Source organism: Tenrec ecaudatus, chromosome 6 (genome assembly GCF_050624435.1).
Source record: "Tenrec ecaudatus isolate mTenEca1 chromosome 6, mTenEca1.hap1, whole genome shotgun sequence".
Lineage (NCBI taxonomy): Eukaryota > Metazoa > Chordata > Mammalia > Afrosoricida > Tenrecidae > Tenrec > Tenrec ecaudatus.
In genome coordinates this window covers 96,965,822-96,991,630 of record NC_134535.1, presented here as the reverse complement: position 1 = coordinate 96,991,630, position 25,809 = coordinate 96,965,822, and the positions used below count along the sequence as shown (strand labels likewise).

Sequence of the window (25,809 nt, the reverse complement as noted above, 5' to 3'; positions counted from 1 at the left end):
ATGGGAATCAACATGTTGTCTTACGCTTTACAAACAGAATAAAAATGGAGTCCAGGGGTAGGAGTGGGCTACCTGTTGGGCTGCTAGCCTCAAGGTCAAGAGTTTGAACCTACCAGCTGCTGCACAGAAGAAAGACGAGGTTTTCTGCTCCGGTAAGGAAGTCAGCCTTGAAAACCGAAAGGAACAGTTCTACCCCAAACCATGGGGTTGTTGTGCATCAGCAGGGAACAGCTGTGCTTTTGTGCTAATCATGGTCATTAACAAACACCTTCCAATTATAAGATCAATCAATTTCTGTTGATTTGATGAATGAGAAGCTCTGGTGGCATAGTGCTTTTGAGTTGGGCTGTGATCTCCAAGGTCCTCAGTTTGAAACCACCAGCTGCTACATGGGAGAAAGACGAGGCTGTTCTACCCTGTAGCTATGAAGTAGCTAGAAGGTAGTTATGAGTTGTCATCGACCCAATGGCATTTCGTTTTGAGTCTCGTTTATTTTAAGGTAAGTATTAAACTAATTAAACAGTTTAAGAATGTGTGCTTTGACTGTATTTACTATTATGTAGTACCCATCCACTACATTAAAAGCGGCTCCAAAAATTATCCTGAATCCAATAAGCTGAGAGAAGTGGAAAGAACTTGCATTGAGAGGTGGAGGGGACTAGAGAATGAGAGCATGGGGTTATAACACTGAGGTTCCCATCAAAGAGGCAATTTTTGTTTATATTTTGGTCTCTTTAATAATCACAGCACATCATAGGAGTGTTTGCGTGATCCATGTAACTAGTACAGGAAATGTCGCTATACTAAAAGTTCCCCTTGATTATCACACAAACACATTTGTTTCTTTTCCCTTTTGCTAATATTTAAGTGAGCATCTGCTTCACTGTGTGTGCATTAGCATAATCTTATAATTTATTACCCTATTATTTATGCACAAAATTTTACCCATCCATTTTCCTCATCTATGGTGCTACAGCAGATATTTTATATTTTAGCTAGCTACTTAGTTGTCTATATTCACAAGAGATTCATTACTGTGATGTGCTTTAATGGGGACACATTCATAAGATGTAACTTTACTGAGCAATGAGTGAATCGGCTTTATTTTGTCTGCTTGCTTAGGTGATGGGTTGTTGTGCTACACCAGCACTGGCACTTCCTAGCATCATTTTTTTAATCCTCTGCTATTCATTCAGTTTGCAAAGTAGCATAGTAGACCCCTTATTGGTAAACATTGTAAGAATCTGCACATCCTGGATTACTACACTAACTGAAGCCTTACTAATGTTACTATGTTTGTTTCCTAATCTAAAATTGGGGTTAGCCACCTCATAGCTTTTGGGGAGGATAAAAAAAGCAAATGTATGCCAAGTACTTAGCACAGTATTTGAAGCATGATGACTGCCTAACACTTGCCTGTCTTCCAAGTATTAAAAGAATATCACTAGATGCTCAAAATTTACTACTTGCTACTGGATTTCAATACTATACAATAGCTATAGCATACTACAAGTGCCTAGGAAAGTATACTACAATGAGCATACTATAATTACTTAAATAAATGGTATATTTTCAACTGTTGCTTGTTTAAATTGCATTATAAAACCCAAATCTGTCCTATAAGCCAACTAATAGTATGTAAACTAACATACAGGCAAATATGAATGTGCAAAAGGATGAATATTTTAAGAATAATAGTCTCATGAGTAGGAAGCACTAATAGTGAAGGTTTTTAATTTTTATACTATCACAGAGCTAATCAGCACATGTAGTTTATCGTTAGCATAATTCATGAACAATTTCAAAAGCATGGAATAGTGTGACATCTTTTTCTGAAGGTTCTATAGAGAAAATTTTAAAATGGCTTTCCTGTTTTATAAAGTGATCAATGTACACAATTTCCCTGCTAAGCACATAATTTAAATGAAAAGATATTGAAGCAGACTCATTAAAAGCTCTGTTTTATATAGCAAAGTAATTGGGTGCAGTTAACTCTTAAAGAATTAGTCATTCAATTTCTTGGTAAGAAAGTTGTATGATTCCATCTATCTGGTTTGTAACCATTTAACTGATTTTTAGCACATTCATGCTAAGACAGTCGTAACAGAAGAAAATAAGTTATACAGAAAATCTTGCTTTTAGAATAATAATTGTAGTAAGAGACTGGTGATGAAATAACCTTTCACTTACTTGTGAAAATGTTAATGTTATTGTTATTGTTGGCTTTGCCTATTAATATTGTATCTTTGGTCCCCCTCCATCCCCTGCTGTGGATTTGGTTCCAACTTCTAGCAACCCTATTCCATGGTAATATTTTGATTTCTTTAGTATTTCATTAATACATATTAATCACACTGATATAGCTAAGGTTTATTGTGCCAACCTGGCCAATAAACAGGTGGGATTAATTGATGAGCGGAGAAATAGATGGCTCGGAGAGCCTCGCCTTTCTAGTTCTCAGGTCTCTTGCTCTCTGGTGGTCAGACCAGGGAGCAGCTGCCTTAGCCAGTTCCCTTTCCACTGGCAAGGCTCACTTCCTGGGAGACATCCCTGAGGAGAAGTTACATGGACCTACCCCAATACAGCCCTGGGTGCTGGAGAAGCCGTGTGGAGACCCCTGCCAGTGCTGAGATGCTTACACCACTGGATTCAAAGACTTGCTACCCACTGGCCTGTGAGCCTCCTGCATTCGGCATCACTGTGTGTGTTTTGTGAGTTTGAGGAGGACTTTGTAGATCAGTTTCAGGCATAAGGACTAAATCGGACTTATGGGCTTGGACGGGACTGGGTTAGGATGCTTTCTGAATGTACCTTATATATAAAACTCTCATACATATGAGTTTCTGTGGAATTGCTTCTCTAGTTTACCTAAACTAATATACACATGAGCTATAATGACGGGACTATGACCTGCAGTGTATACAAATATGGAAATAATTTCTCAAAATTGAACATGATGCTTCAGTGATGACTACTATTTTCTTATTGGCTGCATGTAGTATCTATAGGGAGTACTGATGGTGCAGTAATTAAGCAATGACATGCTAATAAACAGGTTGGCATCCGCGTTGAATAAAGATTATCATCTTGGTATTTTGAATGCTAAAAACCATGATCAGAGGAGGGAGCTTTATTGGAGTTTAAATTCGGAATGCCTGGATCGCAGAAGGCTAAGGGTGACAAAGGATTTTCAAAGTCCATTTGCTGTTTGGATTAAGCCTCTATTGAATTCCATAAGACTTTTGAACAGGGAAGTGAAAAGTCTTTTCAACAGACAGGGTGAATTGGAAAGTGAATTGCTGTGGATGTATTTTGGTTTAAATTTAACACCTTATCATTTGTTTTCCTTTTTAGTACATGTTTAACTCGCCCTAGTTCTTATTACTTTTGCTTCCTTCTAAAATGAGATTTTTCTGTGTTTTCTTTCTCTCTCTCTTTCCTTTTTGTATAATTTTCTTTATAAGTAATCCAGAATAGCTATATTTATAGAGACAGCAAGTAGATAAATACTTTCTTGGAGTTATGACAGGAGGTTTGGGGGTCAATGGTTGCTAATAACAATGGCTATAGAAACAAACAAAAAATAATCCACAATTGATTGTGGCTATGACTTCCCAACTCTCTGAGATATTAAACCTAAAGATTTGCAGAATATGTGAATTACAAGTCAATAAAATGGTTCTTTACAAAGACTAACACCTGGGGCAACCCGGAGGCAGGGCTACTCCGCAGGCTTGGCGAGTCACACTTGGCTTGCCGGCACAGGTCCACAGCAGTACGAGTATAGCTACGTGCTGTTAGGTGCAGGCAAACACAACGTGGAGAAACTAGATTCAACATTTTAGTAGAAACAACCTTTTACATTTTAACATTATAAAATACAGCCTTTCTTTTTCTTGATCATCCCCCTGGGAGGAGGCTATAGGCTTTCTTTTACTTTAAAGCAAAATTTGTCCTTTTAATGAATAGATCCTTTTACAAAATGCATATTAATCATACCAACAAAAGTTAATAAACTCTCCTAAACTTAGACACCTGTGGTTTGATTAGAAATAAATTTCACTATTAAAAAACAAGAATTCTTAAGCTTTTTTATTTATCTCTTTTCCCCAACATCAGAGTTTTAATTGCTTTTAGTCATCTAAATTGAATAAATAAGTCACTGAATAACTATTACACTTTCAATATGTTGATGATTACAGATAAAAATTAATCAAGTTATAAAAATTATCCGTAACATATACATTTAGTACATACAGACACATGTGATATAGAGGTTATAAATAAAACTCTACTACTGCTGAAAAATATATCAAATCTAAGAAAAGCATTTACCCTCTACATTACTAGAACAATATGCCTCATCGATAGATAAATAAGAAATACACTTTACTAACAGAAAAAAGGAGTATTTCAACTCATAGAAAATGAGATAGTTGACACATCTAATAACTAGAAAATTACCATATTATTAAATAACATAGACTACAGTAAGACATTAATAAAGAAAAGTATAATTATATCATTATTAAGTACTAAATATTTAAAAGGACAAGATTTGCATGCAAATAGAAGCCCGACTAACATAACGTAAGGAATGTTGAACATTTTGTCATCAAACCTATCTTTCTAAGTCCATCTCAAATTCTAAGATATAGTCTGAGACCCTATTAAAATGCAGGGAATATCAGAGCCCACTTATAAATCATAATTCATTGATACATTGGCCTCAATCTGTTCATAAAGCTAGTCCTTACCATCGAATAAGTACCATAAGGAGAGCTGCTGTTGCTACAGTGGTTGCTGGTAGTCAAGTTCATTACAACTCACAGGGCCCTTTGTGTACAGGGTGGAACTGCACAGCACAGGCTTTCTATGACCATTCAGAATAAGATCCTAATGCACTTTGGAGGTGCCCTTGAGCAGATCAGTTGCCCGACGATAAACCATTTCCATGGCCTAAGGACTTCAGAAACTAAACCCGAAAATGCTCTTTTCCACTTTTGTGTGGTCACGGAAGGCTTCTCTCAGTATGTGACAATTAGGTACAAACCTCTGTAATATGAAGGAAAGAGTCACGTGAATATTAGGGCCAAAAGTCCTCCAGGTAAGCGAAAAAGCAGTAAGAAACTCTCCAAGACAAGGACCTCTGGTGTGTTCAACAAAAGGCAAGCGGGCAGTAAGCGGGAATAGAGCGAGCCAAGAAGGGATCAGTTGAAGAGGAGATGTCTGGGTGACATGTCATGTCATGGAACCGTGGTCTTCAGTATGGAGGGAAGTCACTGGGGGACTTTGATCAGAAAGTGGAACAACTCCACTGGCCTTTTACAATGATAGTTCTAGCTCGTTCCTGAAATCTCTACAATCCACTGAATTCTCTTCTGTTTTATACTTTTCTTACAGGCCTTGTTGGGTTACAAATCTAAACACTGATTGTTTCCAAATCTACATCTCAAAACCCAATTCTATTCTCCAATTCAGCTGCCGCATATAATTTCTCTCATAGATAAGTGATGCTATCCATCTACTGAAAACCCATCACACACACACACACACACACACACACACACACAATCTAGGCTTTTATCTTAAACCATGGCCTCAAAATGTATATTTCACCTGAAACCTGTGTGGCTTCTCCAAACAATATCATTTTGCCTTCATCTTTGGTCATTCTCGATCTATGGTAGCCATTTTTTCTGATCGCGAGCTCTTCTCTGATGTTCTGCCATTATTACACTTCTGTTCTTTTTGGCTGAAATGCATTCTCCCCTAAATTTATCACAACACTCTCCTTATTAATAAGTATACTCAGGGTGACAACTGCTTGATCAACCATGTTGCGTGATTAAGTGAAACCTAAGTTTTTAGGTAATGTTGTCCCTGTGAGTTTCTGAGCATAGAACTCTTCACAAGAGTAGAAATCCTCATCTTTCTCCTGCACAGAGGCTGGTGGTTTTGAACTTGAAGTACTTACCTTGAAGTTAGCAACCCAACACATACCCCAGTATGCCAACAGAGACCCTGCTGTTACATACAAGTATCTTATTCATGTAAGTGATATAAAGAAATAAATAATTTTAATCGTTGGGTTGTAATTGTGTCATTGAATAAAACTGTTCTCCCCATTCTTCAAACTTCTAAACCCTAGTTATTGGAGGATGCTATTATATACTTATCAAAAGAATAGTGGATGGTATGTAGTGGTATTTATTGACTGATCGACTATAAAACATATTTTAGAATCCAGTTCATTTATAAAGATGATCTTTGCTTTCTAACTTAAGCATCTCATTCCAGTGTACTTCTGTTCCTATAAAACCAATGCATTTCTTTGTCCAACAGTTAACTTTGAGAAACAGTTGTTCTCCATATTCAAGTTCACATGCAGTCTCAGAAAATATACTTAAGAACAAAATCATCCAGAAAGTGTGTTATATGCTTCTGTTAGTAACATTAATATGAGTGGGCTAACTACTCTCTTAGAAAAACAGTCTGGAACTTAAACATTATGTTTTTGTTTTAGGCCTAATACTTGGGCAGAAAAATGCATTTCAGCGAATACATATCCTCAGGGAATCATAGGCGAGATAAATCCTCTAAAGGGAAATATTCCTGGATCCCACAAGGCTTATCCTGGAGTACCGTGCTATTCCCCTGAGACTTTTTCCATATCAACAAAATCAGCTAATGTTTTACTGCTCCTTTGTTTCCATCATAGTTGTGTTCATTTTCTTTTTTGTTGTTGCTATTATTTTCATTTTCAATGGTAGAAAATCAAAGTACAATTCAGCATTATAGCTCCACTTTCACTTGTAGTACAAAACATTTTTTTAAAATGGTTCTAAGATCTGTGAGTACTAAAACCTAAAGGAAGTTATCCTGAGAAGAGTTTTATTCTTCATTATCAGAAATTAAAAAAAATTTTTTTTAATAAACCATTTTATTGGGGGCTCTTACAGCTCTTCTAACAATCCATACATCCATTGTGTCACACCCATTTGTGCATATGTTGCCTTCATGCCATAAAAAGAAATAAAAATGAAAGATTTTATTTATGTATTTACTTGCTTACAATTACAATGAGTCTCTTTAGCTCAAAAACGCCTTTTGCAAAAGATAAGTGCCTGCACTGTGCATGCAAGCTTGGGCCCTCGACAATCTAAGAGGGTCCAGTTTACACACCACTGCTAGAAATTGGCAGGTAAACAATCAGACTAAAAAAATTCTATCTTCAGGAAATAGACTTTGCTTGTTTATTGGGTCCTCTCATCTCTCAGCTGCCTCATGACTTCATTTTTAGTTGAATGCATTATAGATGCTTTTATCTAAAACCTATACTTGAACATATGCAAATAAGAAAAGGATTTTGTTATTGATGCCTAACACATATGCAAGGTAATCATGTCCAACAATTTTTGGAAGTTTTCAGAAACATCTGTCCTGCTTTTGTTGCTTTTACATACTTTACCCAGATCAAGTATTTATCTATTTTCTTTTGTTTTCTAAATACATTTAAAAAATATAACAGAGTAACTTAAAGGACAGATTAGAAATATGAGATAATAGATGCTACAAACCCCAGAGAAACTATTTAAATAGTTCAAAAGCAAAGTAATGAAAATCTGAAATAAGTAGCAACATAGAAGAAAAAGGGAGAGAAAGGAGAAGCAATTCTTGGCTTTAATTAATACAAGAGATATTCACATTTTCTAAGACTGTGTTGATCATACTTTCAAGATAGATAATACAGGCAAGGAGCAAGATTGATAAGGAGAAGCTTATAAAATTTACATACATGATGGAGTTTCAAAGTGTTCATGGAAAAAAATGCTATTTTCCACAGACTTTCCAAAACACTCTCATATTCATGCATTAGGCTTCTGTAATGGATCTAGCAGGCGATATGTAATTAGGTATTGGCCTTGAACTTGCTAAGCTACACAAATGAAGAGATATTTGGAAGTTATAAGGTAAGGAATGGAGATGGTTGAGGATTCCAAATTAAAACTTAGATTGTGAGATGAGATGAAAATTGCTAAGTGTGAGAAGCAATACTATTAAGGAACAGAACGAAGAAGAAAAGCTATAGAAAATAATGATGATGATTAGCACTATGTTAGATTGAAATTCCTTAATAATATGGTTCTTCAACCCAAGTTTGTAACTCCCGTCAAATGATTCGGTGAGACGATGCAAACAAGGTGTGTGTAACACTAATAGAAGGGATTGGTTGGTTTTTGTTACCATACCTTTAGCAATAAAGATGAGGGGTCTTTAAAGCAGGGGCAGTTTAAGAAACCTTAGAAGAACATGTTCAAGTTCTCGTTCTGAAGTGGTAGAGGCCAGCAAGACCAGATGGATCAGAAACGTTGGCCAAAAGACTCAGAAGGCACCCAAGCCTTTAGGGCAGTTTCCCTGGGATTTGCCTTCAGGGTACCTTCTCCTCCTCTGGGCTAAGGCTATGGAACCATGGCACAGGGCTACAGGTGAGCTGACTACTGGGCATATGGAGGTAAAGGCCAAGGGACTTTGTGGTGGAAAGACTAAAGACCAGAGAGAAACTCAACTGCTGGCCAACGAGACCAATAACAGTATCCTTACTGCTTATTGATCCTGATTTTTGGTAACCTATTGACTTCGCTAATAAATCCCCTAATTGTGCATATTGTCTGTGAGTTTGGTGTGGCCATTGCCATGAATTACAGAACCTTGCATAGATGTAGAATAGCATGGGGAGAATGATTTGTGCCAGAATAGGTATTCATTGTTATGCCCCCATTACCCCTCAAGCTCCCTTGCTGTGCCCCTAGGTAATTATCGATCCAGTTACTGTCTACAGATTTGCCTATCCTGGATTTCACATACAGAAAGCATCCTCAACCAGAAACAAACTAAAAAAGCTAAAAATGATTGGTAAAGTGTTCCATGTTAACCGAACTACATCTGCCTTATGACTTACAGTGCTCTCTGTCTCATAGCAACACTGGTTCACCTGCCTCATCAATGTCAAAAGATTCCTCAGAGGCTTAATCCATGTAGGGCGCCGACAAATGGATGTTGAGCTTCCACTGGCATCTACAGTCTACTGCCAACTGGGTGGTAAGATTTTAAGCTATAGCACCGTTCCCTCCTTTGGAATTGAACTTATTATTTGCAATCCTTGGATCACACAGGCTGGTGTATTCTTCCATGAAGACTTAATGAACACCTGAATAAGGTAGCTGCTTGTTTTAAAACAAGCTTTTAGGACCCCAAATGCTATTTTTCCTGATATCCAAGTACCATCTGATTTCTTCACTACACTTTGCTATAGCACTCATATCTTCAATGTTAGTTTCATGAGGCCCAATACTGAGTAGAGTCATGTCAGAAAACTAACTATGCTTAGGTTAGGGTTATCATTAAGTGCAATTCCAAAATTCAAGCATAAATCTATTGTTTAGAGATGTCTCTATTTTACTTTAGAAACAATACTATCATTTTATAATAGAGAACATTTCATCTCCATATTACATAACATAGTTCTATTCATAGTAGCATTATTTTAGCCCGTGGTATGGATTTGAAAACTCAGTTGACAGAATGAAATTATACATGTATAGGACAGCTTTTCAGATGACTGTACATGAATTGTTGATTTGTACAGATTAAAAGATTAAGTGATTGAACACTATTTAAATGAAAAATGAGGATTGAGGGTAGGGCAAAACATTCATTAACATTCATTCAAAAAAGCGGGACCATGTTTGCCAGACGAACCGAAAAGGGAAAGAAAGAAAAGAAACTACTGTTATGGAATTGATTTTGATAGGTGAACTTCAACCCATCAACCCTATAGGGCAGGCTAGAACTGCCCCTGTTTCTAAGAGTGTAACTCTTTATGGGAGTAGAAAGCCTCATCTTTCTCCTTCAGAGAGGTTGGTGGTTTTGAACTCCTGACCTAACAGTTAGCAGCCTGAGAACCAGAACACCACCAGGGATCCTACTTATAATGTCATAACAAAGCAAAGTGAGCATTAAAATAGTAAATATTTTTTGGTCCTGGGCCATCACTCAGTGGGCACAAGAGGTCACTACATCTTTTTATTTTTTTTAACAGTTTTATTGGCACACAATTTACATACTATACAAATCAATAGTTCATTCAGTCATATCAGGGAGAATTGTTCAATCATTACCGTATCAATCTTAGAGGTCATTAAATCTTGATGTAAATTGCTTAAGAATAATTTAGCAGAAGAGAAAAACAGAATATAGTACATTGAAAAGAGACTAGAAAGAGAGGTTATCATAGCATCCCTGATTGTTCTTCAAAGAAGTATCATGATAAGAGGAAAGTAGAATAAAAAGCATTTTTTAAGATGGAAAAAACTTGAAACTTTTCTTGTAAAAGAAAGCAGACTTATTTTCTATAATTTTTCTGAATATACATATAAGTTCATGCCTTCTAGGAGGCATATATCTTATAAATAAGATATTTCTGGTTGTTAACAAAGCTCTACTTAGTAATATTAGCAGTGTCTTCTTGTCACCACCTTTATACTCATTCTAAACCCACGGAAATCATCCATACCTGCCTAGTTATGCTTTCCAAAACAGAATTTACATTCAGAGATAATAGGCACTTGAAAATCTACAATCAGTCAAATTTAGAGAAGCCATGTCCTCAGATTCACAAAAATGAATAAACAAGGAAAATTTATCTTCAGGAGAAGTACAAGTTCAGAGAACACACATCATCATCCAGCGAATACGTGGCCCCGTGCAGAGAGCACGATATAGAACATTCTTGTCATTCCACTTTCAGGTCCCATGGCCTTGTCCCAGTGCCAGTCCTGATCAGAGTAAGTTATAATTCACATTTATGACGTGCTCCTATATGGTAAATGTAGTTTCTTTCCTTGCGACAAAGCAATTTTGACTCGAGTATATGACTCCTTAGCTGATTTTCCCAATAACATTCAGAAAACATCCTGAGCAAAATTGTGTAAGGCAAGCTTTAATTAAATGTCTAGTCTCAGCCCTGTAAATCTTACTGGGCTGAAACGTCAGGGAAGAAACTTCATCTATTTCTCTATATTCTATCTTCAGATACTGGTATGGCGCTAGGCACTAGGCAATATTTTTAAAATATCTAATGTTGAACAAATCAATTATAAGGAAGACAATATAACATATTCCTTTACCCACAGCATCGAACTTCCTGTGGTCTCAGAAGTAATGCCTCTCAAAAGGAGAGAGGTTAGCTATCTCACTTAACTTATCCAACTTATCCAACTTCAAATACCTTTCAGCATTTCTTTTAAAAAAAGAAGGGGAAGAGATGGAGAAAAAAAGTCCATTTCACTTGTGAAAGGCAATGACTTTTAATGACTTCTCCCTAAAACGTTATCCTAAAATCCTTTAATAATGCCATTTGTTTTTTATGATTTAAATTCATTCTTGAAAATTTGTGAATATAAAAACATATATTTAAATCATAACTACCAATCACAGTTCAAACATTATAAATCATTTTATATTATCATTTTAAACAAAAATTAAAATTTATATGAATATGAAACTTACATGTTTGGACAAGTTGGGGCTCTTTGAATCCACATCATACCTATAAGAATAAACCACAAGATTCAAATTACAAATTACTTCCCAAAAATACAGCTCAGGGAAAATATTAGTATTTTCAAAACACACATGTAATTATAATAATTATAATAATAAAATAATGGGGAGAAAATTCAACAAATTTAGAGGTTTCCCATAATCTTCTGATTTATATGTTAATGGTACAATTCATATTGTATCTTTTACTTATATAAAACCAAATAAAAGCCCTAACATATTCACAGTTATCAATTCTGATATTTGATAAGTTTAAAGTTTAAAGTTTCTTTATTTTGTAAAACAATAGCCTAATGCTGTTCACCTGAGTTTATCACTCTATCAAAAGAACCCATTAAATTCTATTAGACAGTTCTAGTGGCATAATGGATAACAAGTACATCAGTTTGAAATCACTCCATGGGAGAAAGGGAGAAAGACAAAGTTTTCTATTGCCATAAAGATCCCTGCCCTCACCCCCCATAAAGATTGACCATCTTAGAAGCCCACATAAGTAGTTCCGTCTTGTCTTTTTGGTTCAGCCACGAGTCAGACTCAGCTTGATGGCAGTAAGTTTAATTTCTGAAACCCTTAACAAGGATCCCTCATGGTACAATGGGTTAAGTATTTAGTTACTGACCTCAAAGTCAGTGGTTTAAAGCCACCAACCAGTCCATAGAGTAAGATGAAGTTATCTGTAAAGATGTGTAGTGAGAAACCCTACAGGGTACTTGGACTGTGTCCTACAATATGCCATGAGTCAGAGTTGACTGGACCACAGTAGCTAGTGGGTTTGAGACTTAGATGACACGCCCACCACCTCCATTTCAAGACGCCGCTGAAGAGACACTATTGTTGCTGCTCCTGTTAAGTGTGATGGAGTCCATTTTAACTCAGAGACCTTGTGTCTAACAGAACCAAACAATGCTTGGTCCCATGTCCCCCTCATAGTTGTTATGTTTGAGCCCATCAATGAAGCCAGTACTTCCTATCATTTAGGATTTCTTTTCTAAGGATTAAGTGCCCCTTGTAAGCACCCTTATATTCCCTGTTTGTTCAGGATATGAAGGCTGTCAGCCATATTGCTATGCTTAGATTTCTCATTCTCCCAAATCTCCATTTATTGCTTTCTAATGTTATTCTAAAGAGCCATTGGGATAAGCATCAGTCTGCTAACTGCAAGGTCAGCAGTTCAAACCCACCAGTTGATCTGCCAGAAAAAGATGAGGATGTCTGCTCCTGTAAAAATGTAGAGTTCAGAAACCCTGTAGCTAAGGTTGCTATAACTCAGAATTGACTTCCTGGGGGGAGGGGTGTGTGTGTGTGTGTGTGTGTGTGTTACTTGGTGCCACTCACTTTACTGCTGTTGCAGTGCCCTTCTCAGTATCTCAGTGCACTCAGAAAGCTACTCTTGGTGACTTTCCCCTGGGAAAAGCGACCTGCCCCTGGCCTTACCATTGTCTTCAAGGCTTTTCCTTTTGAGTGAAAACCATTTCATTCTTTTTGTTTCCTTATAATATTGGTGTCATGAACTATTTATCTTTATAAGATTAACCTAAGGATAATTTACTGAGGATAATGTTCTCCAATCCTGTCCTTGTCATGAAGTATTTGACAGACTCATCACTGTTTTGCTTTGTTTTCAATGCATAAGATTCTGTGTGTGCATGTACCAGAGTCTGTTTACCCATACTTCTAAAGACAGGGTGTGTTTGGTTTTTTGAGAAACATGGAGTGCATCTCTGTTGCATAATGGATTAGTATTTGTTCAAATAAAGTTCCAGGATTTACATAGTAGTAGAAAAATTCTGCAATCCCACCAACAATGTATAGCCATCTAAATCCTCATCAGCATTTATTATTTTGATTTTTGTTTGTTTGCTTTAAAATTGTGCTAAGAGTGTCAGGATGAGGTGATAACTCATCATTGTATTAATTTATATTTCCATTACACCTAATGAATGTATTTAGTCATATGACTGTTGGCCACCTGGATGCCATTTATAGTAAATTGTCTATTCATGTCTTGTGCTCATTTTTGGTTGGGTTACTTATGATTTTCGTACTATTAAAATGTTATAGGTTTCTATAGATTTTAGAAATTAGCTCTTTATAGGATATTTCATTGACAAATAATTTCCTCAATCTATGAGTTCTCTTTTTACTCTTTTGATGAAACTGTTTGACATTCATAGATGTTATATTTTTAGAAGGTCTCAGTCCTCTATTTTGTCTTTTGTATTGTGGGGGTTTTTCATTTTGTTAAATCGTGTATTTATACCTTGTCTTGGGGCCCTTAAGTTTATCCCTATTTTTTCATTGATGATCCTGATGGTCCTAGGGCTTATATTCATGACTTCAATCTATCTGAGTTCATTTTTGAACATGGGTAAGGTATGGCCCTATTTCACTCTTTTGCAGATGGAGATCCAATTTTTCAAGCCTCCTTCCTATCTTTGACAGTTTATCAATTGCCAGACAAGGCACCTTACGCGCAGCCACCACCCGCCCTCTGCTGGGACGCTGTTATTGTGAACAGTCAGCAGAAATCACAAATGGAGACAAACTAGGAGGAAAGGGTGACACAGTTGCAAAAGCCAGTGCTTCATTTCATTGTGCAGACTCTACAGCAGTCAACAAAAGCATCCACAGTGCTTAACAGGCAGGAACTGATTTGGGTGCTTCCTAGAGAGCACGTTTCCTTTGAAGAGTAACAGATACAGAATGGAACTTCCCTGTGCTTTTAGAATCACAGCAAAGACTCAACACTGCATACAAAAGATGCTCAGTGTTCTCTCTTGTTAGCTAGAATGGCTGATGAGCCACTTGTCTGCTGGTCAGCCCGACTCCTCCAAGTCTGAAATCGGTCTTCGGACTTACGATGATGGCAGCACTGAAAATGTGATAGACTACTCGCACTTTGGGGGAGTGGGAGGCGGGTCATGGGATAACGGAGGAAGAAGATTTCTTTCTTCAAAGCCAAAGGGAAGGGGAACTCAAAATCTACGGTGTCTACCAGGGATGAGGCCAGCACTTGGTTCCCCTGGCTCCCCAGTCAGATGCTGCTGAGTGGCAAAACCTACCGAGGGGTCGGCCCTGAGTGGCCACTAGAAGGTAAGTCCTAGAAAGCGCATCCTACGAGCTTGGCAGCATTGAGCAATGGCCTATTTACTCTCTCCACTACAATGAGTAAGACAAGCTGGGGACTTAATGCTACCAGGTCTATGTCCAAACACCTCTTGCTTTTGATCTTGCAAAGTACTTTTCTTGAAGTGATGGAAATTAAGAGAAAAACATCTATTCATAAAATGAATTCAAGCAGAGAAGAAATAGGAGGAAGGGAGGGAAAAAAGAGGAAGTGGAGATGGAGATAGAGAGAATAGACAGACTGAGAAAAGAGAGGAAAGAAGAACTCAGCAGCCCTGACTTTGGATTTTAATCTGAAATCCAAATTGCTGTCACGTTTTCCTGGACTCCAACGCATTTCTTCCATTTCCTTTCCAGTTACTGCAGCCCGAACTGCCTGTTCATTTGAACTGCTCAGCTATTTCCTGGCACTTGCAATGCAGAGTAGCATCAGGAGGAGAGCAAATGTCTGGCATTCCTCCCTCAGCACTTGATGATCTTGGCACTTGCTAGAAAGAGGGTCTGAACTTGGAAGGGGAGAGAAAAAAGTACACTTCATTGTAAACAGACTTGATTTCTTTTCTTTCTTTGCTTTTTAAATTGTGACTGTGAACTCTGATGACCATTCAATGAGAATGTGAAAATATAAAAACTAGTTTTTAATAATTCACATGGTTCAAATGAGAGAAGCTGTTCTCCTATGTCAGAGTTTGTAGGGTAAGTAAGGGAATTAAACAAGAAATCATATCATAGTGAACGGGGGGGGGGGGGGGGAGTGCAGAATGGAGACCCAAAACCCATTTGTAGACAATTAGACATTCTCTGACAGAGGGTCGAGGGAGGAGAAGAGCCAGTCAGGGGGCAGTGTAGCAAAGATGAAACATACAACTTTCCTCTAGTTCTTAAATGCTTCCTCCTCCCCCACTATCAGGATCCCAATCCTACCTTACAAATCCAACTAGACCAGAGGATGTACACTGGCATAGATAGGTCCTGGAAACACAGGGAATCCAGGGCGGATGATCCCTTCAGGACCAGTGGTGAAAGTGGCAATACCAGGAGGGTGGAGGGAAGGTGGGGAAGAAAGGGGGAAGCGATTACAAGGATCTACATATAACCTCCTCCCTGGGGGATGGACAACAGAAAAGTGGGTGAAGGGAGACAGCAGACAGTGTGAGATATGACAAAAGAATAGTAAGGGTCCATGAGGGAGGGGGAGGGGGGAAATGAGGAGGTGACTTCAGAGTCTCAAGTAGAAAGCAAATGTGTTGAGAATGATGATGGCAACAAATGTAAAAATGTGCATGACAGAATGGATGTATGTATGGATTGTGATAAGAATTGTGAGAGCCCCCAATAAAATGATTTTTAAAATTCAAGCTAGCTGTTTCATATATCTTAGCTACTTCATTGTATTCTAAAGATGCCCTATTTAAGGATAAGTGCAGATAGTGGATCAAGTGATTGGCGTTTCTCATCTCTAAACAGGAATGGTAACGTACTAACTACACTTCTTGTGATAGTGAAATTGAAGATAAATGTTTAGCAATTTAGCAAAGGTTTTGTTTGTGTTTTAAATGACATCACTCAATAAGGAAGCAGGAAAACATGCCCTCATTTATAACAGTGATGAACAAATAAATTGATACCACATTCCTCAGTAGAAAATCTTGGCAATATTCATATTGATAAGAATTCTACCTTTATGAGTTTAACTGTAAGGAAATAAATATACACATATGCACCTAAATATATAAACATACACTATACAAAAACATGCTTGATTAAAGTGTAATCGATGGCAGTAAAATTTTAAAATATTCCTAAAGTCTAACATTAATGAATTTATTCAATACATTTTGTTGAAATCATAATTTTATAATATATGCAAAGAAAGTACTTGTCTACAGAGTAAACCTGCAGAAACCAGAATCTGTGTATGTGAAAATATTTTCCTTTAATAAAAGAGCCATTGAAAAGTGGTCAGACTGCCATGTTAAGCATTCCTAGTAGGTTTGACAAACATCGGATATAAATAACAGCTTGCCTCCCTAACTTAATATACAAGTGGTACTGCTAAAAACACGGAGTTTTTTTTCCCAAAGCTTTTTTTGTTTCTTTGCTTGTTTTTTACAAAACAACTGTATCATCTTCAAAGTAGATCTTCTCCACTGGGGGCACTAACTCATAACCAGTGCTTGATGCTCGCTGCTGGCCTAGAAGAAAACTGTACAATAGTAGCTCCGCCCATAAAAAAATTTTTTTCCACTTTTTTTGGGGGGTACCCCTCCTATGCTCATCAGGATTCACTAGTCTGTCCATGTATAATACACTGAGCTAGACATTACACTTAAATGATGCCTGGACAGTACTGTCCATTCCTGAACACTACTGCTTTTAATGTCACTTAAATTCTATTAGCTTCCACGGTTTCCCCTACAGCAGAAATGAACCGATGTTTATTAGTCTGTGCAAACAGAAAATGTAAAGAAGTTTTAAACACTGTCTTGTATTTTAGATCAAAGTTTGCACTGCAAATTCATTTTCAACAATTTATACATAATTTTATATTTCACGCCATTGATTGCTTCCTCACTCTCCGTGTTTTCACCATCCCTCCCCATTTCCATCCCTCCCTTTTACCTACCTCTCCTTGCCTTCTAGTCTTTGCTTTCAAGCAAAGGTGGTATTTTTTTCATTTTGTTTTCATATAATTACTGGAGTTCATGTAGTTAATTTTTCTAAGACTCACATTCCTCTTGGGTGCTATTATTAATTTTACAGGCCAATCTATTATTTGATTGACTGGCGAAGTCCAGTAGTAGGTTAAAAAGTGTCTTAAGGCAATATTCTCCAGGGTTCCTCCAGTCTGTCTTAGTCCATTAAAAGTATAATCATTCTATGAATTGGGTTCTCTTCTATTTTACTCCCCTTCTAGCTGACTCCTTCCACTCTATCCCTGGTTGTGAACGGTTGGTGGGCACCACTTGGTTCTTCTGATCTCAGGCTAGAGCAGGCTGTGGTTGTTTGTGGGGGTCATTGGTCCTGTGCAGACTGACTCTCACATCTCCTCCCACTTTTGCTGACCTGCCTTATTGCTAACATCTGGCTGCTATCATTCTCGAGAGCACTCTTTTAGTGCTTCTCATGATCAGTTATGAGTACCAGGCGATGAATCACTGGAAGCCCTACTGAGGCACCAGTGTGGGAAAAGGGCAAATACAGTGACCTGGCAAGAGGGGCTCGTGGTGAGGACAGAAACAGGGCATCAAATGACAGCCAATAAAAGAGAACGAAGGTTCTAAGTCTCTGAGCTAAAAATCAGGAAAGGACCTCAGAGAAAGAATGCTGATAAGAACTCGAAGATGCTGTCAAAGATTAGAACCAGATGTTTGTCTAAACACTTCTGCCTAACATTTGATTCTGAGTAATTAATACTAAACCAAAATCTGTTGCCATTGCGTCAATGTGGGTTCACAGTGACCCAGAGAACAGAGCAGAACAGCCCTATCAAGACGACTCTTTTTGGAAGCAGACGCCCTGTTTTTCTACTGGGTTGTGGTGCGTTCCAGTGATCACCTTTGTGGTGAGCCCTTAATTAATGAGTCACAAGGCTCCCTGATCAGTTTATCCTCCAAAAGTAAAAACTACATACAAGATTTCAGATTTGCATGCAAGTATGCTTGCTGCTGGTGTGGTGGCTACGCGTTGAGCAGCGATCTGTATGGTAACATTTTTGAAACCACCAGCAGCTCCATGAGAGAAAAGAGGGGCTTTCTACTCCAAAACCAGTTCCAGTCTCAGAAACTCCTAGGGCGTCACTGTAAGTCAGCAATAGCCCGATTCCTCGGTTTGGGTGTGCTCACTGCAAGATTACATGGGAAAGTAAAAATGAAAGGACCCCAAATGTCCATCAGAACATATTTGGTTAAAAAAATTATAGTTCTGCCAAGCAATGAAAATAATGCAGCTATTAAGTGAATGAGATATATGTATATTCCCCACCATAGAAAGTTGCTGAAAAATACAAGCTCAGTGAAAAAATGTTTACTGAGATTTTCATAAGCTAAATAGAGCTTATATGTGTATTTTTAGGGCAAGATGGTTGTAAGGATGGACAATGAATCATTTACAGGGCTTGTGATTTTTATGGACAAGAATCAAAGGTGAGGTTTTCATTTTTAATTATGTATATCATTTTAGGTGTATTTCTTTCAAAGAAAGAAAACAATACAGAAAAAGGAGAGAAGGGGGGATGAGAAAAAACTAATAATAATAAATGGTAGTTGATTTAAAATAAAAATTAATGGGGCACAATGCTGATGTGAAAAAGAAAAAATCCTTAAAAACAAATGATAGGAAGGCACAGAATAAAAGGAGCATTAATATACATTCTACTTGATTTCTATGTCTAGTTTTGAATAACAATATTGTGTGCACTCTCCATGGTAAACAGAGATATGAAACATTACATTATATTTTATGTTTTCTCTCCCGAGTCCCATTTCTATTATTTAGAAAGGCGGTTCTAAGAAATAAAACAAATGTGAAAGTGATAAATATTGTTTGATACATATAATGACTACTTAGTACTCCTCAGACTCTCACAGAAAAGGGACTGGTTTAAGAATTCTGATTTTTTCAAACAGAAGCACTACCAATTTATGATGATATACTTTTTATAGGAAAACAAGACAACTAACACTAGAGAACTTATTTTTTAATATTACAAAGCAAAGTATGAATTTTTAAAATGTTAATAGCATTAGTTACAGAAAAGCATGTATGCATTAAGCTGTGGTGGCAGGAGGCATTGTGCTCTCAGTTATTTAAAATGACACTAGTCTTTAAAAATATTTGTGATATTCATAAAATTATTAAGTAAAGGAATTCACTGACATATATGTACATGTATAACTCCTAAGAAAGCTATGGAAGCATGAGAGGGTTTAACAAGTTATCAACATATTCTGCCCAGCATTTCTAAATAGTTAAAATGGTCAGTAAGTATATATAGCAGAGAACCTACAAAGTGCAAAACAATGAGGATGAATGAACTTGGGCCACATTCTGAATAGAATTTGGTTGACTGACAATGTAATTTGGAACTCAGTGCAATCATAAAACTCACTCAGCTATTTTTAAAATTACCTTGAAAAATGAATTTTTTTAAAATGCAAGCTTTTAGTAAACTTACAAGTCAAAACGAAGATTCTCTCTTTCTTCAAAAAAGTAGTCCAGAATAAATTTTCTTACAAAATCAGGGTTTAGAGTATTATCAATTACTTCTGTTCTTCCAAACTGTAGAAGAGGAAAAAATTAAAATGAAACCTCACATAGTTAGCTACTAGAAGAATAATACTTAATATATAGTTCACTTAAACATAAGTAATAAATATCCAAATGGTTTGATAAGTGAAGCTTTCAGGAAAAATTCTTCAAAATAAAAATGTACCTCTACTTCAATCAGGGAAAAAAGAAAGTAAAAAGTGAGTTCATTCGACTTTAGCAGTAAAGCAGCTTTTCAAAATTCAAATAACACAAATAACAAACTAAACTTATTCAAATAACTTTTATGTCAAATCCTATCCAAAGTGAGAAGTTATTGAATTCACCTCCAAGTTAAATTTATCATAAATCATTTCTCCTATTCTAGAAAACAGTTACATAAGACAATGCATAACATTGCAAAAAGAGGGGTAAACGTTGTAACATAACACTCTCCCCCAATCAAACTACAAGCAAAACACACAAAACAGTTTACAGGCCATGTTGTTTGGGAGAGCTTTCTTTAGCTATATGAGGGAGCTTTGAACAAATCTGTAGAAAAGTGGAATGAGAAGAAACGGTATTTTTCACTCAATTTTTGAAGCCCCTTGTATTATGTATTACATATTTTGTCCAAATACTCAGAGTGCTGTTTTAATTTTTTGTTGGTGTTGCTATTGTTGTTTTAATGTTTATGATAGGTACCTAGATAGCCAAAAATCGACCTATGATACTTGTGTCTTTTTAAGTAGGAATGCCTCACGTTTAAAAAATATATATTAAATGAATTTATTGGAATTCAGTGGTTACATAAAATAACATTTAAAATCCACATTTAAAAATGAAGCTATAATGATTATACTATCAACAAGACATGTCCCTCCTTGACTCCTCCCCCTACACATATCCATAGTCATTTTAGGAATGCATCTGAGAACTAGATTTTTTTTTAATTATGAAGAATTTCAAATTCATGCAAAACTATGACGCTATAATCCATGAACCTCCATTAACCCATTACTCAGATTCCATGATCACCAACATTTTTGCCACATTTGTTTTATATTTATTTGACTAGGATTAATACATATATTAAATCATTCCATAGTTCAATCACGTCCAGAAAAAATTGTACGTTTGCTACCACTACAATCAGTTTCCAAACCTTCTTTTTCTATTTGGACCCTTGACATCGACACCCCTCCCGCTCACCCCCACCTCTGTGTCCCCTTCCTGCCAAAACCCTTAATCAACTGACTGACACTATAGGTTCATCGGTCCTGGTTTTCATACACCAAAATATGAAAAAATATATACTGCCACTTCAGCAGGGACATAACACTTCTGAGGTACCCTCTAATATGTACAAACAAACCACACAACCCAAATACACAAATATACGTAAAATTTTGTAAACTAGATCAGGTCCAGAATGCATCATGGGGGGATCAGCTGACAATTTTTCACTGTTCAAGTCCAGTTTATGCCTTTGACCTTCTGGACTCAGCCAGTAATCAGTTTTTCCATTTTTCTTCTGAAGAGTGATGCTGGGACTTAGATTGGAATTGCATTGACTCTGTATATTGCTTAGATAATATTGATATTTTCACAATATTAAGCCTTTCCCTTCTGGGTTCTTGTAGTGATGTCCTATAGTTTTCTTCTTACAGGTGTTTAGTATTTTTGTTTTGGAAGCTTGGGGGTTTGGGGGAAGTTAGGTTTATTCCTAAGTATTTCAGTTCCTGTGTGGCAATCTACTGTGAATGCTGGTGTTTCCTGAAGGTCTTTTTCAGTGCTCCCATGACTGGTATATAGGAGTCCAATTGATATCTGCTTGTTAATCTTTCATCGTACTTCCCTACCAAACTCCTCTATTGTTTCTGATAATTCTATTGTGAGTGCTGGGGATTCTCAGTGTATAAAATCATATCGTCTGCAAATAGTGAAAGTTTCTTTACTCACTTCTTCTTTACCCAATCGTTCAGCCTTGTTATCTTGGCCTAGTCTTGTGGTATTGGCTAGAAATAGGTCCTGCTTTTTGTGGAGTGTTGGTGGACCAGTGGTTAGGCATTTGACTGCTAGTCACAAGATCAACAATTTGAACTCACAGTCACTCTGTAGGGAAAAAAATGTGAGCGTCTGCATTGAAGGGATTAAAGTTTCAAGTCAGAAACACCTCTGTGTTCGACTGGAATGACTAAAGAACCAAATCCAGAGATACTTATATACGTCTATAATAAAGAGCTCTATATAAGCAATTGTATTTTGTGAAAACATTCCAGCCGAGTCCAGATATGTTAGCCCATATGTCCTACACTAGTGCAGAAATTCCTCTGCAGACTCACGCAGCACATGCAATGATGCCGAATATAGGAAGATCACAGGCCAGTGTCTAAAGTCTTGTGGATCCAATGCTGGTGGAAGCATCTCAGCGCTGGCTCAGACCCGCAGTGACTCCTCCAGCCGAGTGTCTCAACAGCAGGAAAGTGAAGCAGAGAGAGAGTGTGGCTCTCCTCCAGGGACAAAGAGAGGAAGTTTCCAGAATCCTCATGAGAGGGTCATTCCCAAAAGGAGGCATCATCAGGCTGTGGCCTGATAGCCAGTCTGAACTCCAGCCCTTCACTCTTGACATGTGTTCGTGTGACTACCACACACTCCATGGCAACTGATTTGGTGGTGTGCTTGTTTTTCTGTTTATGTTGTGTGTCGCACGTTATCCAGGGGGAAAGGTGTCTCTATCTTATGGCAGGTGGAAGCCAGGAAATGAAACTTCATTTCTAGTATTCCCTTCTTTCATTGTGAAAGGGAAGCTATTGGGTACTGCCCCCAAAGATAGAGAGCACATACAAACTTAATATTTTTGTCCTTGGCTCATTCTCTTCCCCTGCAGCCACTCTGGAATTCTGATGAGGAAATGCTAATCTTTGGCTGTGAATAGCATTATGTAATCAAACATGCTATCCTCTTAAAGAACCGGTAAGGTCAAGGAAATACTCTTTTTAATAGGAAGAAAAGAGCAAAAATATGCTAATCCATTATCAAGTGAAGGTCATAAACTTTCATGAATTACAATATCGTAATAAAAATTGATGACAAACACGTACTAGTCTCCAAAATCAAAAAGAAAATTCAGTTTGCAAGAGTCATATGTCATTGGGAAGTATTTTTATACCATGTGCTAATAATGTGCACAAAAGCTATAAACCAGGATAACTAATTAAGTAGTCAAAAAGTGCTGAATATTTATTTTGAACAAAAATAAACTATACTCATCATGTACTGAGTACTTATTTTATTCCAAGTACTTTTATTACGTTATATTAAGTCCTTACCCAAGCTCTGCAAAGTAAGGATTATTAGTCACACTGCATTGATGAGAACAATTAAACAGTGTCCCAAACTAAATCACTATGACTATACACCTATGACTACAAGAAAATATGTCTATAAGACAGACACAATGACTATAAGACACTATAACTATAAGACTCTATTACTATAAGACACTATGACAATAAGACTCAATGACAATAAGATTCAATGACAATAAGACTCAATGACACTAAGACTCTATGGCTATAAGGCTCTATGACACCAAGACTCTATGACACTAAGACTCCATGACTATAAGACACTATGACTATAAGACTCTATGACTATAAGACTCTATTACTATAAGACATAATGACAATAAGACTCAATGACACTAAGACTCTATGACACCAAGACTCTATGACACCAAGACTCTATGACACTAAGACTCTATGACACTAAGACTCAATGACACTAAGACTCCATGACTATAAGACACTATGACTACAAGACACTATGACTATAAGACTCTATGACTATAAGACTCTGACTATAAGACACTATGACAATAAGACACTATGACAACAAGACTCAATGACACTAAGACTCTATGACACCAAGACTATGACACCAAGAATCTATGACACTAAGACTCTATGACACTAAGACTCAATGACACTAAGACTCTATGACACCAAGACTCAATGACACTAAGACTCTATGACACTAAGACTCTATGACACTATGACTCTATGACACTAAAACTCTATGACACCAAGACTCTATGACACCAAGACTCTATGACACCAAGACTCTATGACACCAAGACTCTATGACACCAAGACTCTGACACTAAGACTCTATGACACCAAGACTCTATGACACTAAGACTCTATGATTATAAGACTCTATTATTATAAGACTCTATGACAATAAGACTCTATGACAATAAGACACTATGACTATAAGACACTATGACTATAAGACTCTATGACTATAAGACTCTATGACTATAAGACACTATGACTATAAGACTCTATGACTATAAGACACTATGACTATAAGAGTCTATGACTATAAGACTCTATGACTATAAGACACTATGGGTATAAGACACTATGACAATAAGACACTATGACAATAAGACACTATGACAATAAGACACTATGACTATAAGGCTCTATGACTATAAGACACGATGACAATAAGACACTATGACTATAAGACTCTATGACTATAAGACACTATGACTATAAGACACTGACTATAAGACACTATGACTATAAGACACTATGACTATAAGACACTATGACTATAAGACACTATTACTATAAGACTCTATGACTATAAGACACTATGACAATAAGACACTATGACTATAAGACACTATGACTATAAGACACTATGACTATAAGACACTATGACTATAAGACACTATGACTATAAGACTCTATGACTATAAGACTCTATGACTATAAGACACTATGACTATAAGACTCTATGACTATAAGACACTATGACTATAAGACACTATGACTATAAGACACTATGACTATAAGACTCTATGACTACAAGACTCTATGACTATAAGACACTTTGACAATAAGACACTATGGGTATAAGACACTATGACTATAAGACTCTATGACTATAAGACACTCTGACTATAAGACTCTATGACAATAAGAATCTATGACAATAAGACTCTATGACTATAAGACTCTATGACAATAAGAATCTATGACAATAAGACACTATGACTATAAGACACTATGACTATAAGACTCTATGATTGTAAGATGCTTTAAAATAGAACCTCAGTCAGCACTCCAATTCCCCATCCCCTGAATACCTCTGGTACATTTTTATCCAAACTCACGATCACAAAGAAATGTATAGAGTAAAACTCCCCAGAAAATGCCACTGATTTATAAATCATTAAATCACAAGAACCCAAGAATCAACAAAATCATTGCAAGCCTGTTTCTTATAGAACCGTGGCTTGACATCAACACTGTATCTGAGAACACTCAGTATGTCTAATGAAGATTAGCAAATAATCTTCCTTGAAATTCTTGTTTTACACTCCCTCAATGCATGAATACTTTCTTCTATTAAATTGGCATTCTATGACGCTCACTCTCCCGACACAACTGCTGAAGCCAAAGTGGGTGAACAAGTAAATGTGGTGAAGAAAGCTGATGGTGCCTGGCTATCAAAAGAGATAGTGACTGGGGTCTTAAAGGCTTGAAGATAAACATGCAGCCATCTAGCTCAGAAGCAACAAAGTCCACATGGAAGAACACACTAGCCTGTGTGATCCAGTGGCCCCGAAGGGATCAGTTTTCAGGCATCAAAGAACAAAAAATCATATCATTGGCTGCACACCTCCATGATAGGATCACTGAAGACAAATCGGTGCATAAGCAAATGTGGTGAAGAAAGCTGATAGTGTCTGGCTATCAAAAGATATAGTGTCTGGGTCGTAAAGGCTTGAAG

The 25,809-nt window shown here is 36.9% G+C and overlaps 1 protein-coding gene across 1 annotated transcript in view; it reads right to left on the bottom strand.

Annotated features, from left to right (window-relative positions):
* CPNE8 (copine 8) overlaps positions 1-25,809 on the bottom strand; it is a 271,745-nt gene that overhangs the window by 161,536 nt on the left and 84,400 nt on the right. Inside the window, exons 4-5 of the mRNA XM_075551890.1 lie at positions 19,928-20,031; positions 11,572-11,611 (exon numbers count right to left, since the gene is read on the bottom strand). Coding sequence (XP_075408005.1) covers positions 11,572-11,611; positions 19,928-20,031 — 144 coding nt within the window. The remainder of the gene's footprint in view (positions 1-11,571; positions 11,612-19,927; positions 20,032-25,809) is intronic.